Source organism: Chelmon rostratus, chromosome 22 (assembly GCF_017976325.1).
Source record: "Chelmon rostratus isolate fCheRos1 chromosome 22, fCheRos1.pri, whole genome shotgun sequence".
NCBI lineage: Eukaryota > Metazoa > Chordata > Actinopteri > Chaetodontiformes > Chaetodontidae > Chelmon > Chelmon rostratus.
The window spans coordinates 8183762-8207322 of record NC_055679.1 but is presented as its reverse complement, the minus strand read 5'-3'; the positions used below and the strand labels follow the sequence as shown (position 1 = coordinate 8207322).

The window sequence follows — 23561 nt, the reverse complement described above, 5'->3', positions numbered from 1 at the left end:
TACTACATATGTGCTCTGCTCTCACGCACCGAGGGGGGAGCTAAGGCATTTGACAGGCTGGGCGCACGCACACATATGTGCGCAGACACACATGACTTATTCTACTGCGAATGATGGTCTATCCAGGGAGACGAACAGACTGAACAGATGAGACCGACTGTGTTGTCTGTGGAGATAAATGCAAAGCGCCTGCAGGCTCTCTGCTGCTGCAAAAACAAACTCTGCGTAAACACTTCCTGTTTGGTGGCTACTTAAATACCAAACAAGTGTTTTTTATAATCTCCCTCACCTGATACCTTTGCTTTGTGTTATCCAATAACATTTATACCTCAATTTTACCTCATTATACCTCAGTATTTTTTGTAGTCTTTGCTCGTTTTATTCCATTAACAAATTCCAAACTGACAAAAATCTTACCCATCTTCTTGGGCAGCAGGTAAACATCCTGTTTGTAGCGTCCCTCTGGGGCGTTGTACAGCTCTATCAGAGCCAGAGCCTGTGCAGAGACACACCAGTGTTACTCACACGCACACAACAACTTTAGTTTTAGACATAAACAGAAGGTAGAGCAATGCACCAAAAACATGCAGCATAGAACAAGACATATCCTGTACAGCAAAGTAAATGAGACAGAAACTGATCCACTGTCCTACCTGGGTCGTGGCGGTAATGGAGAGCACGAAAGTGGGAACAGTGGAACAGCTGAGATTCAGCAGGCGACCCTGCAGAGGAAGAAGAAGCGACACAAGGTTAAGCTTTGTACATGAGAGGACAAAGGATGTTGAGGACGCGTGTTAGAAAAGAGAAATCTGAAGTTCCAGGCAGTCAAATTCAAACATTTAAGCCCTGCTTTTTGTAACTGCATGTGTTTGTTGTCCCACGTCTTCATCCTGACACTAACTTGCTGCTGCTGTCTGAGATGCTGCACTGCAGCGAGTGATTTTTGGATCCAAGTGTTGCAGAAAATGAGGTAGTTAGTATGTATAACTGAAGGACTCTGCGGCTGGGATGAGGGGGAACAGAGAGAGGCTCTATTGTCGTTTTAAGAAAATAAGCAGAATTAAAACTGTCGATGAGGTTTGGCTGTCCAGCGCACACTAAAAAAAAAAACACACGGCTCATCAAAACACAAACCTTCAATTAGCCCCATCACTCCCATAGTCTTTAAAAGATGATGTGTGGTTGTAATTGTGGAAGAAGCTTTAGTTTCTTTACTTTTTACTGTGCTGTTTTGACCTCTCAGTCTGTACACAGACAGCCTCCACAGCTCAGATCGTCTCCTCTGCCAAAACTTGTCCCCGTCTCTCTCTCTAGTTTAGCAACGGAGCTAAATACAGATCATGAATTAGTATAAACAAATGCACAACTGTATAGTCTTACATTGTACAATGAAGAAGAATGGAAAAAATAGCTCCTCTTTTTGAAGCCAGCCATCTAAATTCTCCTTATTTCAGAGATATTGAATGCGGATGTTCAGATGACGTATCTTTTCTTTAAATAAATACCATTTTTTGGAAGGCGGCTCTATTTTGGTTCAGAGCTGTTGGAAAAGAGCGTGATAACGGAGGCGGGAGAGGTGAGGATGGTGGTGGGAACCTGCTGAAGATCAAACAGCAGCAGAGACACAGGCATCGATGGGCTGGCAGGTTGTCTGTCTGGCCCTGTCAGGCTGCTCTCATTCTGTCACGGCTTGTAACACACACACACACACACACACACACACCTAGTCCTAACCTGCAATGTGCATATGCAGGGTTGTGTGTGTGTGCGTGTTTCTACTGCTTCTTTGGGTGACAAACTTGAGGCTTTTTTTAAGAAGTGTTCAATCTGATATTTATTCATCAGTAGTGGATATCGATGTCCAGTGATATTCTTTTATCCGAGTCCTCTGGGTAAGAGCGAGTGTGATCCAGTATGTGTGTTTACCTCAGCCAGCAGCACTATCCTCTTGCCGTCAGGCCAGATGACGTGGTCCACCTGAGAGCGCACTCTCTCCCATGTCAGCTCGGGAGTCCTCAGGCTTGCCTGCAGGGTGAGCACGACATCGTCAGCGGTCATTTGTTATTGGTGGCATTCTTCCACTGATCATTTGAGTTGGGCTGAGCCGTCACTCGTCTATCATCACGGGCACCACTGACTCAGGCTGCTTGGTCTTTTCTAGGACTGCTGTTCTTAAAGAAGTGAGTCACAACGTCCTTGAGTGTCTGAAACCACTTCCTCCCTCTACCACTCATTCAGATTGCTGTCTTTTTCTTTCAATTTTTTTTTTTTCCTGTCTCACTGTTTTATGGTCAGGAGAATAAAAAAACGGCTTGAATGGCTGCTATTAACTTGTGGGATTTAAGCAGTGAAAGGTCAGAGCTCGTATTAAAAACAGCTTCATTTGGTTTCAGACTCATTGTCGATGGCTTCACTGCAACCCCACTAAATCAAGCTAAGCTGTCAGTTACCATGACAACATTGAACAATCACTGCCCAAGGTCAACATTGCATTCAACATGCTGTCACATGTTATAGAGAACTGCCATGCTTTTGTTTCTGTGTCGCAGACTCTTGATCGTGCTTTCCTCTTCCATCTTGTCTCTTGGTTTGTTCTACTGTATGTCGACCTCTTCAGAAGGAATTTGCTGGCTAACCTGTTGGCTCTGAGCCAGGCCTGTAACCCTGTATTGTGTTCACATCATCTCTGTCACTTCACACGTTCGTGCAAGTCGGTAACTGACCACATCGATCTCGGTGTTGGAGTGTCCCATGTTGCAGACAATGCAGCCATTCTTCATGCGGTCGAGGTACTCTCTCACCACCACGTTCTTGTTGCCTGATGGAGGGAAACAGAGTTGAGGGGAAAAAGATGAGGACAAATTCACAAAGAGCAGCGAGAAAGCAAAAATGTGAAAAGAAAGAAGAAAATGACAGACAGGGAAAGAGAACAGAATGTACTTGAAGTTTGTCAAATGGCACGTTGAAAGGGGACTCAGTGTGGGAAACCTTGGGACTGAGACTGCATCCATTTCAATAAAACTGGGTTTTTAATGTACTCCATTCATTTAATTACTTCTTATCTCACCATGCAGCATAGTTAATCAAATCTGAAAATGTGAATATCCACCTGTCTGTGTTGTGCATGTTTAATGATCAATAGAACCAACAGTGAGCGTTTCCATACAAATAAGGAGGCTAATAATTTCTTGTACGGCAGGGAGGAAGGCTGATTTCCTTATTTCATTACAGCCGCATTATCAATTCACTAAGAATCCAAGAAGCTTTCTGAATTTTGCTGCAAGGGCTCTAGTGGAGCGACCTTAGCATACCCACCCGTACATGACCTTATTAGTGCTAATGCTTGTCCTGTTTTATTTATTTCACGCACTTTGTAACTTCATTAGGGAAATCTTGCACAAATGCCATGCGTCTTCTTCTACCTTATTATCCTCTCATTATCTTTTCTGTTCAATTGCAGTCGCCCTTAAGAGAGCCCTCTGCGTTCGGCCTGCCAGCAGCATTAGGTAATGAAGCAGACAGACAAGTAATTCCTCTGCTCCAATTAAGTGTGCAGGACAACTCCCTGGCCGCGGAGCTGAGAACTTGATTAGTAACTGTCACACACTGACTGAATATCTGTCGAGTCATCCTGAAGCAACAGTGACAGGACAGTGTGACTCTATGTCTTGCACCTTGGGAGCGAACAGTGTTTGTAACTATTTAATGCAATGATGTGATTTAAATCACAAAATAAATTTAACTGTAATCTGTTATATAGGATTACGAAGGGGTTTGACCTGAATATAATATTTATAGTAAAAAGCTTCTATGTAGAATATCTTAATGGAGAGAAATGGCGGCTGGTCGGTACCTGTGCAGGTGATGACTATGTCCACTTGTCTGATGACTTCATTCAGTTTCACCAGCCTGAAGCCATCCATGCTGTGATCAAGACAATAAAGAGCATGAGACTAATGCAAAGTCAAGTCCAGCAGTGAGCAATGAGAAACTCAATACACAGAATCTTACCACGCCTGCAAGGCACAGATGGGGTCGATCTCTGTGACGTAGACGATGGAGCCCATTGCTTTGAGGGCAGCGCAGCAGCCTTTTCCCACCTGAGGAAGGCATGAAGGCAAACATGGTATCCAAAGAGACGACAAACTACAGTGTTGAGGAGGTCAGGAGATGGAGACACTGCCACTGTTTTGGGGTTTTATTCAAATTAGAGCACCCCAATCTAATCAATATGCATTGAATATAAAGGGAGGGGCTTCACAGCAGTAGTTTCCAAACTTTTTTTGGTGTGAAGTACCTCCAAAGCACTGTTGGATGACCTCAACGACCCTTTCAACCAACCGTCGTGTTCCAAATGTGTTCATTTGACTGATTTTAAACTGGATATTACTTCACACAGAGAAGACATAGTAATTCTATAACTGTTGATGTTTCAAGTCAAACACTTACATTGAGTACATTCAATCTTGTTTTCATTAAGTATTCTGGTCATTATTAATTCTAGGAATTAGATATCAAACCATGTGCCCTGGTATACGGTAATAATCAACATTTGATCAAAATTGGGTAAAAATCATTTGTAACAGAAGCTGCCAATAGCATGACATTCAGTCATGAGGATTTCCTATACACACAGTGACCTGTTCTGAACTAATACAGTTGTTTCAAAACTACCTGTTGACTAAATTGTGGGAAAACATTTGAAAAAACCCTGTCCTGGCTCACTTTGATGCCTCATCTTACTTGTCTTTTAACTGACATCTGAATCTGCCCTTTTTCCCAGCTGGATTAATTATAGTTTGAATGTAGCTTCAACTGACATATTTCAGGAGAGATCTAAGGAGGCCCAACATTTTGGTCTCTCAGTAAACAAGCATTGTGCATGAGCCTGTATGAGACAGAAAAAAATGTCTGGCTTACCTCGCCGTACCCACACACCACCACCTGTTTGCCTCCAAACATGACGTCGGTGGTCCTTTTCAGGCTAAGGACGGAAACACAACGATTTCATTAGCAGCCTAATATTTCCTGACTGTTCAGAGCGGAGCGGAGGTGGGTGTAATTACCCTGAAAACACTCCAACAATTAACATGTTCAGTATAATCCCTAATGAGGTCAAACAGAAGAGTGTGCCGTACCCATCTAAGATGGACTCCCTGCAGCAGTAGAGGTTGTCAAACTTCTGCTTAGTCACAGAGTCGTTGACGTTCATGGCGGGAACACACAGCTTTCCCGCCTTAGACAGCTGGTACAACCTACACACACATAAATCAAAAAAGATGCAAAACTGATCTATGCTAAGTATTTAAATGCTCTAGTTATCGTTCTTCTCTTATATAAACAGCAATGCTGCAATGGTGTAATCAGTCAATGGTAGTAATATTTTCACCACTAGATGGCGATGTTACCACACCAGAAGCTGCAAGAGTGTCTACGTATAATTCTGTAAGGTAGTGTAAACATTCACTTAAAATACAGAGAACTGGTTAAATATTTTCATCCTGTACAACAAAGTCCCACCTGTGCACACCAGTAACACTCTCCTCAACGATACCCTTGATCTTCTTGAACATGTTGGGGTATTTTTTGTAGATCCAATGAGTCAGGTCTCCACCGTCATCCAAGATCTGAAGGACAACCGGAGGCGAAGACGAGCAGAGTGAAGGAGGGAGACAGGGAGAACGATTGAGAGAGGAAAAAATTAATAAGTAAGAAAGAGCAGAGTAGGTGAACACGATACAATTCAAGTCAAGCATTCTTTACTAACATTCAAAATAATAAATCTGTTTAACAAACAGAAACAACAAGAGAAAAGAACAGAAAAGGTATTATCGTTATGCTTTAACAGGCTTTATTTAGAATGTAGGTGTGCTACCATGTTGGGTTGCCAGCCTTCCACGTTGACACAGCGATCGATGCACCACCAGAAGTCGTCCTCGGACTCACCCTTCCATGCAAATACACTGAACCCTTGGAAAGATGCAGGATGCATTTAATGCACAGCAGACAGGAAGTGTGAAACAGAACAATAACAAATCTGAAGGATGATGTGAAAGAGACAGCATCTGAGTATTTTAGGACAGGACGGAGAGAAGAAAAGGGCAGATGTCACGCGCAGAAAACACACACAAAGTCTCACCTCCCTCTGCCAGGGCAGCTGCCACTTCATTCTGGGTGGAGTAGATGTTGCAGGCTGCCCATCTGCACTGAGCCCCCAGAGCTGACAGAGTCTCCATCAGCACCTGAGGAGAGAACAGAGGGTCAGGTTTGACTTCTTCCTGGAGCTGCTGGAGAAAAACTGTGTAATGTTTGGACTGTGAGTGTGTGTGTGTGTGTGTGTGTGTGTGTTTTGCATTCTGACTCACGGCAGTCTGAGCAGTGATGTGGGTGCATCCCACCACTTTGGCACCGGCGAGGGGTTTCTCCCCCTGGGCTCGCTTCCTCAGAGCCATCAGGGCTGGCATCTCTGAAAGGGGAGGAAAACACACCAACACAAGAGTGGAGAGAGGAATCAGCTAGATGGCTAAGGAATTCCCATCATTTAATCCTTCTGATACTTCATCACTAATCCATCGACTCATCCAGCTGAAGGAGTTACTGACGCTAAGCGGTGTGACGGTGTATGTGTGAATGCAGCCTGCAGGGTTCAGCGAAGGCTCTTTGTGTGTTCTTTGAAGTAATTAGGGAATGATGTGAAAATGTGCGTCCATGTGTTGGTTCTTAAATGTTGTTCTCAATTGCAGTGACAGGGGACATATGGCCACCCAGCACCACACACAAACCAAACAACACACACAAAAAAAACTTTCTTTGCATGTAGCACGTTGTCATGTTTGTATTACTGTACTGCACTGCGATGTCACCTTCCCCTGAGTGCGTTCCCCTCCAACTGTTTTCATGCACATTTTCTATTTGTGCATAACAAAAACATGAGGGAAGAAATTTGGGGGGAAAAAAAGTCAAAATACGGCAGAAGGTTAGGACTAGGTGTGTGTGTGTGTGTGTGTGTGTGTGTGTTACAAAGTTTTTATGTTTGGCTAAGGTGGAAAAGTTGGTGCACTGAAAGAATTAATACATGAAGCAAGTGTGAATGTCATATTTCTACGGTTTTTCCATCATTTAAGGTTAAACTGGCACTCTCAATTACAACTTAATGACATCCACATCTGAATATCTGCATAACAAAAGTGGATGGAAATTGCATATTATTTTCTTTTGCTGGTTTTCTGGAAATTTGGTTATAATTTAGGCTACATCTGATTTACATTCAATCCTCTAAACAACCAACCCTCAAGTTTTCCCTTCCTAAAGTGAGCAGTGATTTACCTTGCTCGGCAATCTCGATCTCTCTGCGTCCGAAGTCGGCCTGTTTGATGTTTTTGATGCAGAAGTCTCCGTTGCCCTTGGAGTTCTTCTGCTGCTTGTCCCGAGGAGATGTCTCATCGTCAGAGCTGTCCGTGTAAGATGCCGCTAAAAAAAAAAAAAAAAAGACACATACATTGATAATGGTATCATCAGTATGTCAAACACACATACAAGATACAAAACTGCCAACAAAAAAGAGAAATATTTATGACAGCTCTGGGTCGTGCCGATGTTCTTTGAAGGGCCGTCTGTTGCCACAGTTTTAATGTAACCAAACAGTAACTTGATTGCCTGGCTCAGGGGTATTCATGCTGGAGGAGTCTTCTGAACTCCACAACACTTTGCCAGTGTCTTCAGCTGGGTTAGCTGAGTTAGCTCATGAAAAATCAACCAGACATGATTTCAATGCAGCCATTTTTAAATGACACAAGAGAGAAAGTGAGAGAAAACCAGAGAATTAATGTGCTGTGAATGGGATTCCTACCTGACGGGATAATCTGGGTGCTAAACCTAAAGGTAAGTGCAAGACAGTACTCCCAGAGTGGGCAGAATTTACGGATTCAGTAACTTCGAATGCTGGACAGCCAAAGGTGGGCATGAACCATTATTAAATCTCCATGAGACAGAAGTGGAGACGGCCAAAAGGTTTCATGTGGAGGTGAAAGGGGGAAAACTAATTTAAAGAGACTATTTAATCTGTAACTCTGGTTGTGGGAGAAGCTGCTATCAGAAACATGAGCAGTAAGACGAAGATACATATTGCTTCCCAGATGCTATGGTCTGTGACATAAAGGAGAAAATTCCTCAACGTTTTACTGTCTGGACAAACCGGACGGTCATTTTTTTTTATTATTGGAAATTTTCTAACAGTCAAAACAGGGATCAACGGGGTCAGCACACTCTGAGGACACAGCTCAGCAAAACCTTCAGCCATCTTTTCAGTGAAGATGGCCTCTAGCCAAGCAGACCTGGAGGTAAAGCACCAACGGATTTGGTTCGGTCTGCGACATCCATAAGACAGGCCTAAGATGCTGCACCCTGACAAACAGCAGCCTCAGCTCCACAAAGACAGAACATCCCAGCCTCAATGTCAGCGTGCTGACAGTCAACTCATGGATCAGTCTCATAATCCCTCCTCCCTTCACTCTCCCTTCTCCACTGTCTCACCCCTTTTGGGTTCGCTGATAAAAGGGAAACGCTGGCATTAAATTCACCATAAAAATCACAAATGCCACTAATGCCACTGCCCCCACTAGAGCAGGGCTCAGACTACCAGAGTTTTGGGACGATTTATCCCGGATTCACCCCTCCTGACAATCGGAGGAGAAATCTGGCCTGGGACCTCGGCGGTACGGATGTTCGCCCCAGATTATCTGGTAAAGAGAGGGGTTTAAAGATTTAGTCTTAAACCCCCCCAAACTGCTCACAGACTCATTGAGGCCAAACTGATCATTTCAAACATGTTTGATATTTAGGAGTTAAAATCTGGATGATTGCCTCAGTACTTTCAACGTGAGACCACAAAAGCCACAATAAAGAGTTATTAGTCCTAGAGCATCTGATGGTGTTGCCAAGCGACAGCAAACATTGCAGCTAACTTTAGTTAGCATACTACTGTTGACAGCTAATGAAGATGACAGTTGAAATCTCACCTCCAGTTCTCGCTGAAGAATAGACAACCTGTGTCGGCTGCATCTCCCCAATCATTTTCTCATGCAGAGTAGGTGGTGCGTTGCTCCCTCTTAATAATATCCTGCAGTATGTGATGCGCCATTATTTTCAAATCTTGTAGTATGTGCATGTTTGAGATAAGAGAGAAGGCCGCCTGTGAAGTTTATCCTTATGTGCGAAAAGCAAACCAATTCCAAAATCAGATTTGAATCCTGTTTTGAAGGACGAGGACGACTTTGCGATGATCAATAATTACACATTTGAGTGTACAAAAATTACAAGAGGAGTTCCCCAAAAATCGTCTACCATAGTTGTGCAGGCCTGACACGGATTTATATAACAACATCAACAGGTAACTATGGTTTCATGTCAACACACATCAGTGATTGGATGTGTCAAACATCCTCCAGTTAAAAAAAAACAAAGAACAGAATTAACTACCTTTGCAACCTAAACACAACTTAAATTCATGTGCCAAATAATTGATTTTAAAACTTTACTTTGGATTCATAAAGCAGTGAATGGTTTAGGGCCAAAATACATTTCTACTGCTCTGTTATGAATCGCCCAGACATCTGATGGTCTGGTACAGGTTTGCTTACTGTCCCCAGAGTCAAAGCTAAACATGGAGCAGCAGCATTCAGTCTTCATGCACCAAATATTTGGAACAAACTCCCAGAACACTTAAGATCTGCTCCAACTCTCAGTTCAAATCAAGGCTTAAGATTCCAATTCTATTAAATTCAATTAGAGATTTATTTATTCATATCAACTGTACTTTAATTTCTATTCTCCTATTCAATCTGTTTTATTCTGTTTTAGTTTCTTTTAATCTTCTATTTTACTGTTTTAGTAAATGTTTTAAATCCCATTTATGTGTATCTTTTTATATTGCCTTGTGTGTCTTTTATATCTTGCCTTAATGCCTTTATGTCTTACGTTAAGTACTTTGAATTGCCTTGTTGTTGAAAGGTGCAGTACAAATAAATTTGCTTTGCCGTGCTTTAGCCAGAGCTTTAAGGTTTCAAAGTGCAGAACAAACACAATGTGCCTTTGGTTTCTTCACTGTGAATAAAGCCTGTACTTTTCCCAACCCACAATTTGACTTTGGAAAGGCCACGGATTCTGCAGGCACCGAGTTTAATTGATTATAAAGCTGCCTGCAAAACCTTTTCCACCAACAGAGCAGCTTCAGCGTCTGTCCAATATAAGACTGCAGTTGAATGTAAACACAGCACAAATGTGTTTTAACACTTGCATAGAAAAAAAAGAAACATGTCATAGAGAGGTATCAGTATCTATGAGACATCACCTCTGTTAGACATAAACAGTAGTGCCTACAGCATACGCCACCGTGCTCAGTAAGGAGATGCCTCCATGTCTGGCACCAGCACTGTGTGGTTCCTGTGCTTCAGGCTGACTCACCAGACAGGTGCGGCCCTTCTTGTGTACAGCAGGTACATGATGCCAATAACACTCCTACCAAACTTTCAAAATTACCAGTACCAGATAAGACTGGGTACCGTGCCAGCACCGTCACAATACTGAAGCTAAAGAACATGCTGTACTGTTCCAGGGAAGGAAAGGCTTAAAAAAAAAAAAAAAAAAAGAGGTAATCCATCAGTGTACCATTTTCTTTTCAAATCTCCCATCCGTACTGACAGGAGCAAAGGGTGGGTGAGAGTGTGAACTAAGGAGGTCTTAGGGGGTCATGACGGTAGATGTGCTGATACTTGCAAGGGATACTGGGACAGGATCAGGAGTTATGCAGCAGAACCAGAAATACCGTCATCTTTTATCCCATTCATTCTTCTGCCTCAAAACTCATGCCAACATTACCCACGATGCGATTCAACTGCCGACAGTCCGATTTAAGATTGAGGCGTGTAATGCTAGTAGCCAGTGTAGCTTCCAGCTGCTAGCCTCGAGCAGAGATGTCTGGTAAACTCACTTCTTTCTTCCTAACTCCACACTTCATTGTCAAACTTGTTGTGTTCAGCACCACCCAACGCTGACTCAAGTGACATCACTTGGGGCAATGTATCGGACTTTGTGTAGCTCCCTCTGGACTCAAAAAAATACTTCAGACCTCTTTTTTCGACAGCAGTACTGCCCAAGACCTGTGATCACACTTGCATGTGTAAAATTGGTGGCTTGACCTCAACAATAAACATTAACACTTGGACCTCTTAAAATTTATCACAAGGAAATTCAGAAATATATCTGCAATACTTTTATAGATTTGCATCACCTGTATAAGAGGAACCTTCATGAAACAAAATCTTGGCAAAAGTACTACTAGTGTGATCAGTGTGTCCTCTGCACTGTGGGAACCATCAGAGAAATAAGAAGCAGTCTGGTGAGGGAATTATGGGAGGAGACAGGGAATCAGCAGAGAGAGTGAGAAAAAAGAGCATAAAACAGAGGGTTCAAAGGGGATAACAAAAGGGCCGCACAAGTTTCTGAAAGCAGCACTGACACATTTCACTTAATCTGCAATTGCTGCCAGTAATAGTTAAGATGTTAACAGGACGGACAAAATGAGCTTGTCAAATCTCTGAGTGAAATAAACGCAGACTGCTTATTATCACTCTCGATATCGAGAGAAAAAAAAAATCAGATCATTATTTTAGTCATGATCTGACAGCCCCAGGCTGGAGAGGAAGGTTCTTGGGTGGTAGAGTGATTTAATGAGCCCTCATCTGGTTCCAGCGGGGAGGTGAATAAGAGTTGAGGAGAGAGGAGACAAGCAAAGAAAAGGGAAGAGAAAGACAGAAGAAGAGAGAGCACAAGATGTGTGTTTGAAGTGACTCTACACTGAATGTGCCAGTTTTAATCTTACAGTGGCACACACCAGAACTTAATTTCATAATATAAATATGGAATATGGAAGATTCAAGCAGGTAAGACTGTTGCCTTGCGGTAAAGAAACCATCTCTGACCTCAGGGATGACCATGAACACTAACAAATACTTTCCCTTGTACTTCATGTACATTATATTTTCTGCAATATCCAAAGCTCTTTTTCTAAAAAACAATATAAGGGTTTTTTTTTTCCCCTATGTGCCCGGGTCGGTCTGCTTAGGCATGGCGTGCCACTGCCTCAGCAGGGAATGGCCATGCCAAGCCACACCACGCTGCTGTGGTCCTGTTCGGCAGCAGCCTCCTCCCCTCAGCTGTGCCCTCAGTGAGAGACGAGAGAGAAAGTTCTGCTTTTGAAAGTCTTCCTGCGGTTGCCTGGCTTTACCTTGCTGTGCTGTGCAGTGGAAAAACACTCCGTTCAGGGCACGGCTCGGCGTGAGTGCCTCCCGTTCTGTGGAAAAGCCCTACTTTACACATTTTTAGGCTGATTTTTCTCTTTCCTGGGAGAAAGAAACATCAAGTCAGATTCGCAGCTGACCCCAATCGGCGATGCTTGCCTGCAAAAACATGTAGCAGCTGGTAAATGTGCTGGTGGGAAGTCACAGAAGCAAAATGTTTCATCTTTTCTCAGTGAGAGGACTGAATACTCTCTTTTCCCTCTTCTTTAACACCCCTGACCTGAGGGGCACATTATGGCAATCCACTAATACTGACAGTCCATTTGCCTGTCTGCCATCCAGCTGTGTGTCCATCATATTCTGCCAATAGAAACAACATTGTCCAAGCAGGATCACACACAGATTAATTCATCATGTTAATGGTGTCATAGGAAGATTCATGCCCTTTGAATGACCGTGACACGCGGCAGGAACAAAAAGAGCCTCCACAGCCGAAGCAGCTTGTATGTGAACAAGAGAGAAAGCAAGGAAGGGCAGAACAGGAGAATGGGTTTCTTCACATTAGACTCAAGCTGGAATTTTTTCTGTTTTTTGCCTTATGCACACTATAGTCCTCAGAAACTCAGCTGAAACCTCTGGTTGACGACAAGACAACAAACCCAAACAGTCCCTGCACCCAGCCAAGAAGTCCAGCACTGAACAAGCCGTAAAAAACACAACTTATGATTTTTACACATCAGGTTTTGCACAAATAAAAAAAAAAAACAATTACAAGCATGACCAGATGTACAGTTGGGATTCTCACTTAACTCCTATTTGCGAACCTGCCGTAGCATGTAGAGCAGTTTGCTGGACGTTCACATACGGTGGTGGTCTCTACAACTTTTTTTCTCACCACTACAATCATGAATGGGACTGGGGATTCAGTTCAGTTTCATCCACACCCAATACTTTCCCACCTCTCCCCCCTTTCCAGCACACCACCAGCAGCTAATCCTCTAACACAGCCCTGACAGTTTCCCATGAACCACACTGTCAGAGTGTGAGAATGAGAGCCACAGAGACAAGGACAGAGGTGAGCTAGAGGGAAAAGTACAATGAAGCAAACAGCCAACTACGTTCTGGGTCTTCAGTGAAAATGTAATGGAAACACGTCACGTCCACTGGCATGTCTGCTCAGTCGTGGACTACTGAGACTGAGCAACAGGAGTATGTTTGTGTGCGTTCACCTGAGCTGTAGCTGTCTGTGGAGGACTGAGAGATGGAGCGGGACAGAGAGCGCCGGCCGATCTTGGAGGGACGCTTGTTGAACTCCTGTTTCTGGTCCGCAAACTGGATCTGCAAGTGGACAGAGAGGTGGACTGAGATCAGAGCTGGTTTTGGACTGCGTTAATGTGGACCTGATGATTTTAACAGCTTCTTTTTGTGATAATGACATTTTAGTGAGGGCACGTATAAGGAATCTCGTGACCACCAGGCTTTGTAGATAGATACATAGACACATACAGCTCTTATGAGAGCATCTTTCATGATTCCATTTCATTTTAGGTCAGGTCATGTTGGGTTAATGTAAAAAAAACAGAACAACCACAAACTGTTTTTAGAGATAAGAAAGAACACATAAAATACAGACTAAAAAAGGCTGATAATAAAAAAAAGAGAGAGAGAACAAGTTAACTGCCATCTTCAAGAAAGGAGAGCAGCTTTGACTTTAAAAGATAATGGAGACAATGAGGCTATTATCAGGCGACAAGGCCACACAGCTGACTCAAGGTACAACAGTTCAGCCTGGTTCTGTGAAGTGGGGGGACACCGCAGTCAGGCCACACACTGACCATGACTATTGCTTTATTGATCTTTCCACTATGACAATAGCTTGGTGCAACATAATTCATGCACTGATAATATTACAGAGTGTGAATAGCTGACTTATTACAACCATAAAGCCACACAAGAAGAACAGCAACATGCTAACAAGGGTGGTGCGCTGTGAAGAATGAAAACATGACATTTTGTGTGTTTCCATCTCTGACTGAGCGAAGTTGCTGAACAATGGCCACAAAAACTTTTTGCTAAGATATGCTTTTGAAAGTGAGAGATTTTTCCAATGCCACAGTCCTCTGATAGAGGAGGTGGAAGGCTTTAAAGATTTGATAAAAGGAGCAGAACACATGTCGTTCTCCATTCATTTCCATTCTTTATCGTTCTCCTTGTTGAACAAAAAGACCGTCCTTGAGTACAATGCAAGCAAATATTTTCAGGTTTTTATCAGAGAAAAAACCTGACATTTAGACACATTCTGTGTGTGTGTGTGTGGTGTGTGTGCACGTCAGATACCGGGAAACTGTGTGTGTGTGTGTGTGTGTCTTCAATCACTCATTCATTCTCACAGCGTGTGAGACGCTCGGTGCATAACACAGGGACGAGCTGCTGTCCAATCACAAAGGGCATTTGAGTCATCATATCTAGAGGGCTTACATCAACAGATGAAGTCATGAACAATATAAACCTTTTCCCACATTTCTGTATCCTGCCTTGTCTCTCAGTCCAGTAATCTCCTGGCCATTTCTTAAGTCACGCACAGAGGCTATAATACAGACTGGAGCATCAACATCTATCAGAGCAGGCACGGACATTACAGCTCTCAGAGAGCAAGACAATCAACTGAATGTCACAGAGACAAGCAAAGACACCATTTCCTCATGCGGAAATTGTTCAAATCCAAAACAGAATAATGTGCCATTTGCTTCTTTTGCTGGGGAAACAGATCACCACCTTCCAACAAACCACTGTGAAGTTAGACTTATCCATCCTCTTCCTCGTATTCTTACCTTTTTCACACAGGGCTCACTGCTTTCCCCATCCTTTTTCTTCTTCAGCATGGCCACATGTGTGTGGGGGTGTGATTCAAGGCCTTGTGCATTGAGGTGACCTCGTCTGTCAAGGTCTGATCATCTCACAGGCTGCCACTTGTCCCTCTGCCTCCTTTTAGCCTCCACTTTCCTGCAATCCAGCCCAAACTGGTCCGACCATGTGCCGGCAAACACAATGCGATGAATTGTTTCCCCTTCCTTTCATTTTTTCCCTCCCTCTCTCTCTCTCCCTCTACCTCTGTATTCTTGTTTAATTGTTGATTGTTCAAGAGATTGGGTTCCCTGAGTTGCTGGTATCAAAACCACAACTAAACTTTGCCCCTGCTGAATCAAAATGCTTAGGATGTGTATCATTAGGAATGAGTGTCGGAAAGGTGATGGAAAAATACTGAATACTGAATTTATTGCTCAACATGTAGGGAGGGACTCGATGGAATTATTGAAATGTATCCTAGATTGGAGCACAAAAGAAAAACTTTATCTGAATGACTTTGTATCCAAAAGCTTCCCAAGTCCTTGCCAATGATAGAAACATACACAAAAACACTACTATAATAGATAAAAGGGAACTGTAAACAACCCCTCAACAAGAGTAAGAGTCTATGTACTTATGTATATTACTTTTGTACTTATGTATATCATCTACGTAGGTTGTACTTGTAACATGTAAGAGCTAAATGCTAATGTCACCATGCTAACACGCACACAATGACTGCTAATATGCTGATGTACCAGCTGTTTACCATGTATACCATCTTAGTTTAGTGTGTTAGCATTATCACATTTGCTAATTAGCAGTAAGCACAAAGTTGAGTAGAGTCTGATGGGAATGTTGTGGCAGTTTTGCAGATTTAAACCAAAGTATTTGGACAAAGGGAAATATATGACCTCAGGATGGCATTGCATTAAAATTTAAGGGATCGCTCAGGTGATGACAATTCATCCTAAGGGGTACATGAACAATTGTACCAAAAATCATGGCAATCCACCCAATAGTTACTTAAAACCACAAATGTCAACCTCATGGTGGCACTACAGGAAAAATCAAGGGGTCAACAAAGTCTAAAAGATACTCTGTGGACCATGAAAGCATCAAAGTGTGTGCCAGTGCATGTGGTAGATGGACATATTGAACAGGATAAGTGAAAACTTTGACCTACTGGTGGTGGTGCAGTCAGAGGACCGCCAAAGTCATCAGGATATATCTTTGGGGAACATGAGTGTCTGCACAAAAATATGGCGATGTAACAAATAGTTTTTCTGGACTGAAACAGATTTGACTATACAAGAAAATTATGCAGAATGAATGTATGGACCATGGAACAGCAGTTCCCATACTACTGCAAGACAAAACTATTGCTGTGTATCATTTAAGAGGGCAGCTAATGGTGCTAATAATCCAAGACCCTGTTACCAGCTATAATAGGGCTATTGGTCTCTTCAGGTTTATCGGATGGAGGTTGGATGAGGAGCTTTAGGAGCTCAGGGTTGCAGTGAAGGATCGAGGGTCATTTTGGGGAGCTCAGGAGGAGGGGATACAGGGGCTTATGACATGTTTTTGGGACGCGATTACCACAGGTTAGCTCAGGCCTCAGAACAGCAAGTACTGCCAGCGAAAATGACACAGTGGTTTGTTTATCGCTGCGCAGAATGAGAGCAGGTGAGCGAAGGACAGGAAGGTGACCCATTCTGTTCTTACCATGTTGGCTACATCTATATATACTTTAAGTGCCAGGATTATTAATAGTAGTTATGATAGCATATATCAAGAAAAGTAAGTACAAACCAGAAGGTGCAGATTTCTGATATTAACCTTTACTTGAACAGACTCTACAATCTTGACTTTTCACATATTCATGGCAACTGAAACAGCCCAAAAAATGCAATAAGTCTCTATCTTAATTCAATGCAATGCAACTTTCGATTTATTTCAAGGCATTGAATGAGCTGATGCTTTTATCCTCAGCCACCTACAATAACCTGGCAACCAAATGCTGGTCAGCTGTTCCTGGAGCTTACTACCCTGCACTTTTCTGCATTTATGAATGAAGCATGTGCATGAGCGACCATGTGCAGCTGTAACAACAAAAAAAAAAACGAAAAAAAAAAACCAATTACTTGGCATGCATTAATCAAACCTGGGGAACCTGAGCTATCATTAAAAACATGACTTTATAGTAACCTGGCATGAACCTCACAGAGAGACAGCAACACTCTGTTCCTTCACTAGGACATTACAGTGGTCTGCATGACTCTGCAACATGTAAAAAAAAGCTTATTTTCCAAAACACTGGCTACTCTTTTGGAAAAATCATTATGTGGGGTTCTTTCAATCAAAATTCAGAGAGCAGCTGGAGGCAGAGATGTCATTATGCCAACCAAAAACCTCCTAATTTTTTACAGCATAACTGGGTTTGATTCACTTTTTTTCATCTGCCATTCTAAACCGAAAGCACTGAGGCAAATACTCAAAGAGACAAGAAATATATTGAGCTGAACAATCAATCCATTCATTTTTTGTCTCAAATCAAGTATAAAGTAGACTTTTGTTCTCTGTCAGTCTCTTTCCCACATCAGTCTCTCCTTTCAACTTCTGTGACATTAATGATCTTCCACCTTCCCTCTGTCTCTAACCTTGCCATGCACTCCTTTACATTATGGATAGTGACTGATTGGGAGGATAATGACATGTGAATAATGAATGTAAACTCAATACTGGGACACATGGGAGCTCACCCAAGACTGCCACCTTCCAATTCAGCTGTGTGTGTGTGTGTGTGTGTGTGTGTGTATGTGTGTTCCACCATTAAACTGGATTGCAGGGAACCAAGAGCTCAAGCAGTTAAAACTTGGTTTTCTACTGATCGTGGCCAGGGTCCACTTGCCACATAGTAGAGGGGCTGTGGGATACTGGGAATGAAGCCAGGTGTAGACAGTCCCACTGATGTGGACTGTGGTGGTTAGCAAGTAAGACCTGTTTTTGTTTATTTCAATGGCAATATTGATGGTACAAGCTAGAGTAGAAAATGAAAACAACTTTTCCAGTTGTGTGTTGGGGTGGGGTGGAGGCTTTGGCTTGACCCCAAATAACTTCCATCCTTTTGCATCAAATGCATATCTGACCTCAGAGATCAAACACACAAAGGCTTTGTGATCCACCTCCTTATTTAACTCAGTGATACTAAATAGCACAATCTAACACCACCATAAACACCATCAAATGTAAATCGAGGCCGCTCCCATAATCAGCATGGGCTCTTCCGCCCTCCCCCAGAAGGTCACGGTTTGTTCCGACTTCGTGGTAAACAGTAATGTTTCAGGACAGGGCAGAGGCTCTCTAGCTGAACACAGTCAACAAGCTAGTTGAACGCCATGGGATCTGCGGCACAGGGCAGGCAGAACGCCCGGGCCGGCCTGGTGAAACAACACAAACCCCCTCTGGACAACAGCATAGGAAAACAAACAGGCACAGATGTACTGTAGCTGCAAATGTGATGAGACGCGACGCTGTGTGGTTTCCCCTGCAGCCATTTAGAGCAGAGGCAGCTCATTCTGGTGTACTGGCAACTTCCTCTACTAAAGTCATCAGAAATTAATAAAGTTGTATTACATTAAACCTTAGGGACTTTTAAGGACTTTAGCATTAGCATATTTAGCAATTATAAGCTTAAACATCGAATAAATGGTTCATTACACAAAATGAGTTTGTATGCAGACATAAGGACATTTTTAATAAACAGCTTGTCAATATTTAGAATAAATAAACAAATATCCTCCTATGAAGCCATATATATTTTTAGCTTTATCTGTTTCTACACTAGCCTCGACTTATCCGTATCCACAGGAGGAGTTATAATTGTTGACAAATTAATTAATAAACACCTACTTCTGCTTACATTATAGTCAGAATTTCCAATATCCGATAATGACTATTATATTAATTTTTTTTTACCAGGAAAATCTGTTGACATCAAACATGTTTAATTATAAAGTCCAGTTAAAATAATTCCCTCTAAGCACGATTTCCATTGCACTATATAGTTCTATTTAGAAAATGGAGTGCATACTCAGGATTGACTGCCATAGCCTGCCTAACCACCATAACATTAAACAGTGACGAGCGAGACACATCAAACAATGGCTGAGGTGTGACATTACAGAGGGGGGTAAGAAAAAAAAAGTTCTGCTCGCACTGTCAGAAATTGGGGAGGAAGAATAAAATTCAACTGAGAAGCTACAAATATGAGAATCTTGGCTCTCACTGAGCACAGTCAGTGCAGTGACAGCCTGTCTATCAATCGTTTTTAGGCTCCATACACATAATATTTGACTCGAAATTCTCCCATCTTTAAAACCTTCGTGGACACGTGGGTCGACATTTTTTTCGGAAAACCTGAAAACAGTGTGTTAGAAACATTTTAATAGATGCTAAAATAGGTAAACACCACCAGCATGAACAGACCATGAACAGCATTACCTTGGTGTTCTTAGATTCTCTGCTCCTCTCCATCTTCTTGAGACCCACCAGGTTACACACCCTCCTCATTTCCTCTCCAGCCCAAATGCAATCACAACCTCCGATTCAAAATTCACAGGGATGTCAACACGTCAGTGACAAACACATCCTTAAACACCCAAAAAGTTTTTCTCTCCTTGTACCGACTGCACCCTCACTAAGAGGCAGGCAGAACCAAATATTAACTGCAGACGCTGTAGCAAAAACAATGCAAGGAGGGTGGATTTGGTTACAGGTAGGGTTGTGTTTGTGTATGAAACTTGAATCTCGTGTGGCAGAGGTGGCACGCAGCCTTTTGTAAGATTACTTCAGAGCTACCTGAAAAACAGCATGATGGTAAGTGCCAAGGCGAGAAATCAACAACAAAAAACAGCAGCAAGCCAACTTCAGGTGAAGTTACTACAACGTCTGTTCTGAATGTAAGTCAGTGTAAATCACCAGTCCCTTTCTATGCCACAAAGCAGCAAGACACAAGAACAATGCACACATTAAGTGCAACACGCCGTGCTCCTCTGTGTGCAGCTGCACTCAATTAGCCTTTGGCAGGACTTCAAGGGGAAAAGAGATTTCGTCCCCTAAAAATTAATGTTTAGCTAAAATGTTTCCAAGTCTTTGCAAGCGAGATGAAATCCAGAGGCTGTCTAAAATGTTTGGACGATTAGTTTGTTGGCCAAACATCGGCAGTGAATGGGTCTTCGTGCACAGCTTGAAATAGTCAAACAGTACACTTATATCACGCTTTTAAGCTAACAGGACCTCGAGTGCGGTGGTTTCACAACATCTGTGATGCCGCTGATCGAGCCTACAGGAGAGGTTGCTGTAACAAACACATTTGATGTGACACGCACGTTTCTCTGGCTTGTGTTTAACCAGGTTGAATCAGCATGCCCGTTCTCTTTGCCGTCATAATCTGCCATAAAGCCCACAATTTTTTTTTTCTATTGGCCATTGGAGCCCAGCAGGTATTGAGGGTCAAGCTGTTGGACATTTCTGTGCAAAATCTGGTGATTAATAACAGCATTTAATTTGACTTTTGAGTGACACACTTGGAGGTGTGGGGTTTTGGCTGCTGAACACAATGTTGTGTTATCTTTGACATCTCTTAAATTTATTTAATAATAATTATTCATTGTTCATTCAAGTAATTTTTCAGGCCAAAATTTCAAATATTCTTCTGGCCTGCCTGTTTTACTTCGTAGTCTCTGATGGTTTTGGACTGTTGGTCAGGCAAAACAAGTTATCTGAAAATGCTACCTTGGACTCAGGGGCAATGGGACATTTAGATGCAAAAACCATAAATTATAACTAATACGTTAATAATTTGAGGGAATGAGTAACTAATTAACATGCATTAATCATTATTCTATCCTTTGTTTTCTCTCCTGTTGGCATGTATTGCAGGGGTAGGAGCCTGTCTTTTTCCAGCAAGAAGAAAAAATCCCAAAGGCCAAACATTTTACAAATAAATAAGGCTTCATCGTGATGCTGAACTGTCTTGCGCCTTTAGACTGTTCGTGTGACATCTGTGTGTACTCAGCTGTAACTATAGGGACACAAGCTGGTATGTGATGCGATGTCTCCACAGCTGTGCTGTCTTGCAGCGTTTCCACACATGTTCCATGTGAAAATTCTCTCCTTCGAGTTTCTGCGGAGGACCTGAACGTTTCGAAGAGATTCATCTTCTGTATGTTTCCACACCTGTGTGGGAAGGAACCTGATCCTAATCAAACACAATGGGGTCGTGGGGTGAAGCAGAGACCACTGAAGCAACCCAACGCTGGGCCTCTTGAGCTGTGCATGATCATGAGTGACAACACTTTATGTTGTACTACACACTACTATACTACTACACATTCAGTTGGAAAATGTGTGACTTAAAGGTCCAGTGTGTCGGATTTAGTGGCATCTAGCTGAAAACCCCTTCTCCATATCCCTCCCTACATGAATATTCTACAGGCCTACAGGCTTGGGGCAGACAGTAAGAATCACTCAGAGGATGATGCTTCTGACTAGCTCTTGCGAGGCGGTCATGTACTAGAAAGAGAACTGAAATGCGATGTTGTTAATTAAAGCAAAAAGGCCGGAATGCTTTGGCTTCATTTGAATAAAGCAGCTTTTACAGAGCCTGGCCTTGTTCAGCTCCCTATAATTCACCATCACCTTGAACCACTCAGCAAGGTCGTGTGCTTGGTTATGTTCTCCTGCATGTTTCCTGTGGGTTTCATGTTTCTGATTAATTTCTTTGTTTACATCACACTCACGCGCTCATTTCTCTTCAATTCCAAGCTCGAGGCTCAAGTTGTGTGCTTCTGCATGAATATACAAGCTGAAAAGATAGTGACTCCTTCCTGTCTCACAGGAGGCTCATTTGTCAGCTCTTCCATCTGGTGAAATGTTATATATATAAACAGACCCCGAAACTGCACTGATATACAGACATTTGTATGCAGTGTCATGTTCTGCAGCAGTTTGAATATTTGAGCATTTAACTAATGAGGTAGGTGAACTGAGGACAACAGAGTAGAGTGAGTGGGGAAGTGAAGTGTCGGTAAAATGAGGAAAACCAAGATTTGAGCCCCTCAAGCTGCAGAACATCCATAATTATTGCACTAAAGTGACAAAATGCTGACCCATCCAACTTAAGACAGCTGTTTACTGTTTCTCGACCTCCACCTCAAAGAGCTGCCACAGACCATCCGCAGCCGAACCAAAGAGCCATTGTCCACAGTGACACAAGTGAATGTGAGAAATTCTGTGTTTGTCTTTGTGTCAGAGATACTGAGACCCCATGTGCAGTGAAATGGAGCCTCGTCTGACATCTGATAGTGTGTACGTGTTTCCCTGATAGAGAAAGTGCTGCTAACAGCTGTGGTTTCTGATGCATTATGGAAAGGAAGCCTTTTTCCATTAAAAAGTGCACAAACAAAGACATCCAACCGAAAATGTTCCACTTATCTCAATTGAACAAGCTTTCTGCAAGGTCATGAGGCAATGTTATGTAAAGACAAGTTGCTGGGATGCTGACATTAATAGCACAACTAATCACAGCACAAATACATTTTGAGGAGTCGGTTAATCACCATGGTGCATTAACGCTATCAACATTCAACAATGAGAAGAAATTACAGGACCAAGGGGGGCTACAACCACACACTAAGGATTTATGTTTCCTGGCCTCATGGTTCCAGAAATGAGTTTTGAATTATTCGCAGGACAGCTGTTCCCCAAAGACATTTTAGATTTGATTTAATTAACTTGTTTTCAATTTTAAAAATCCAGACATATATCTTGCTAAGTGCAGAGTGATATCTTGGCATGGAGTGGTTCTGTTAACTGAGGCTAAATTTTGGTTAAATTGCAGTCCATCATTGTGACTTAACACTAGAGGCAAACTAGGCCAGACCAGCAGAGACCTGTGCCAAGGTCCTTTGTGAGGAAGCCACAAAGGGAAAGGAGGGAAGGAAGTGTTCTCCTTCAGGACCACTGGGAAGCTGGCTGTTTACACCTCCTCAACACTGCTCTCCTCTGGGGGAACCATGCCTCTGTCTCTGGCAACCCAACCTGAGCTCCAGCCCAAGAGCGCATACTGAATGGATACAGTGTATGTACCAGTATTAGGCATTAAACAAAACCCATATTCATCACTCTGTTTGTGCATTTGTTGTTATTAATCAAGGCAGAAATCTCAGCCTGATGTTTCAGCAAATTAAACCTGATGACTACAGAGCAGATGGTAGCAGAGAATGGCCAATGTATTTGGGTGCCTATTATAAATATTTTCTTGGCGTTACAAATGGTGTGAAAAAATATTTTGCCTTCTATATTAATTTCAAGGGGGACAACATTTTTGGAATAACATTAACATTCAAGTATGAT

The 23561-nt window shown here is 42.5% G+C and overlaps 1 protein-coding gene across 1 annotated transcript in view; it reads right to left on the bottom strand.

Annotated features, from left to right (window-relative positions):
* Positions 1-23561, bottom strand: part of ahcyl2b (adenosylhomocysteinase like 2b) — a 43435-nt gene that overhangs the window by 4008 nt on the left and 15866 nt on the right. Inside the window, exons 2-15 of the mRNA XM_041963589.1 lie at positions 13526-13634; positions 7327-7470; positions 6366-6466; positions 6140-6242; positions 5876-5970; positions 5521-5627; positions 5139-5255; positions 4921-4984; positions 4012-4100; positions 3854-3924; positions 2724-2818; positions 1927-2025; positions 654-722; positions 418-496 (exon numbers count right to left, since the gene is read on the bottom strand). Of these exons, the coding sequence (XP_041819523.1) occupies positions 418-496; positions 654-722; positions 1927-2025; positions 2724-2818; positions 3854-3924; positions 4012-4100; positions 4921-4984; positions 5139-5255; positions 5521-5627; positions 5876-5970; positions 6140-6242; positions 6366-6466; positions 7327-7470; positions 13526-13634 (1342 nt within the window). The remainder of the gene's footprint in view (positions 1-417; positions 497-653; positions 723-1926; positions 2026-2723; positions 2819-3853; positions 3925-4011; positions 4101-4920; positions 4985-5138; positions 5256-5520; positions 5628-5875; positions 5971-6139; positions 6243-6365; positions 6467-7326; positions 7471-13525; positions 13635-23561) is intronic.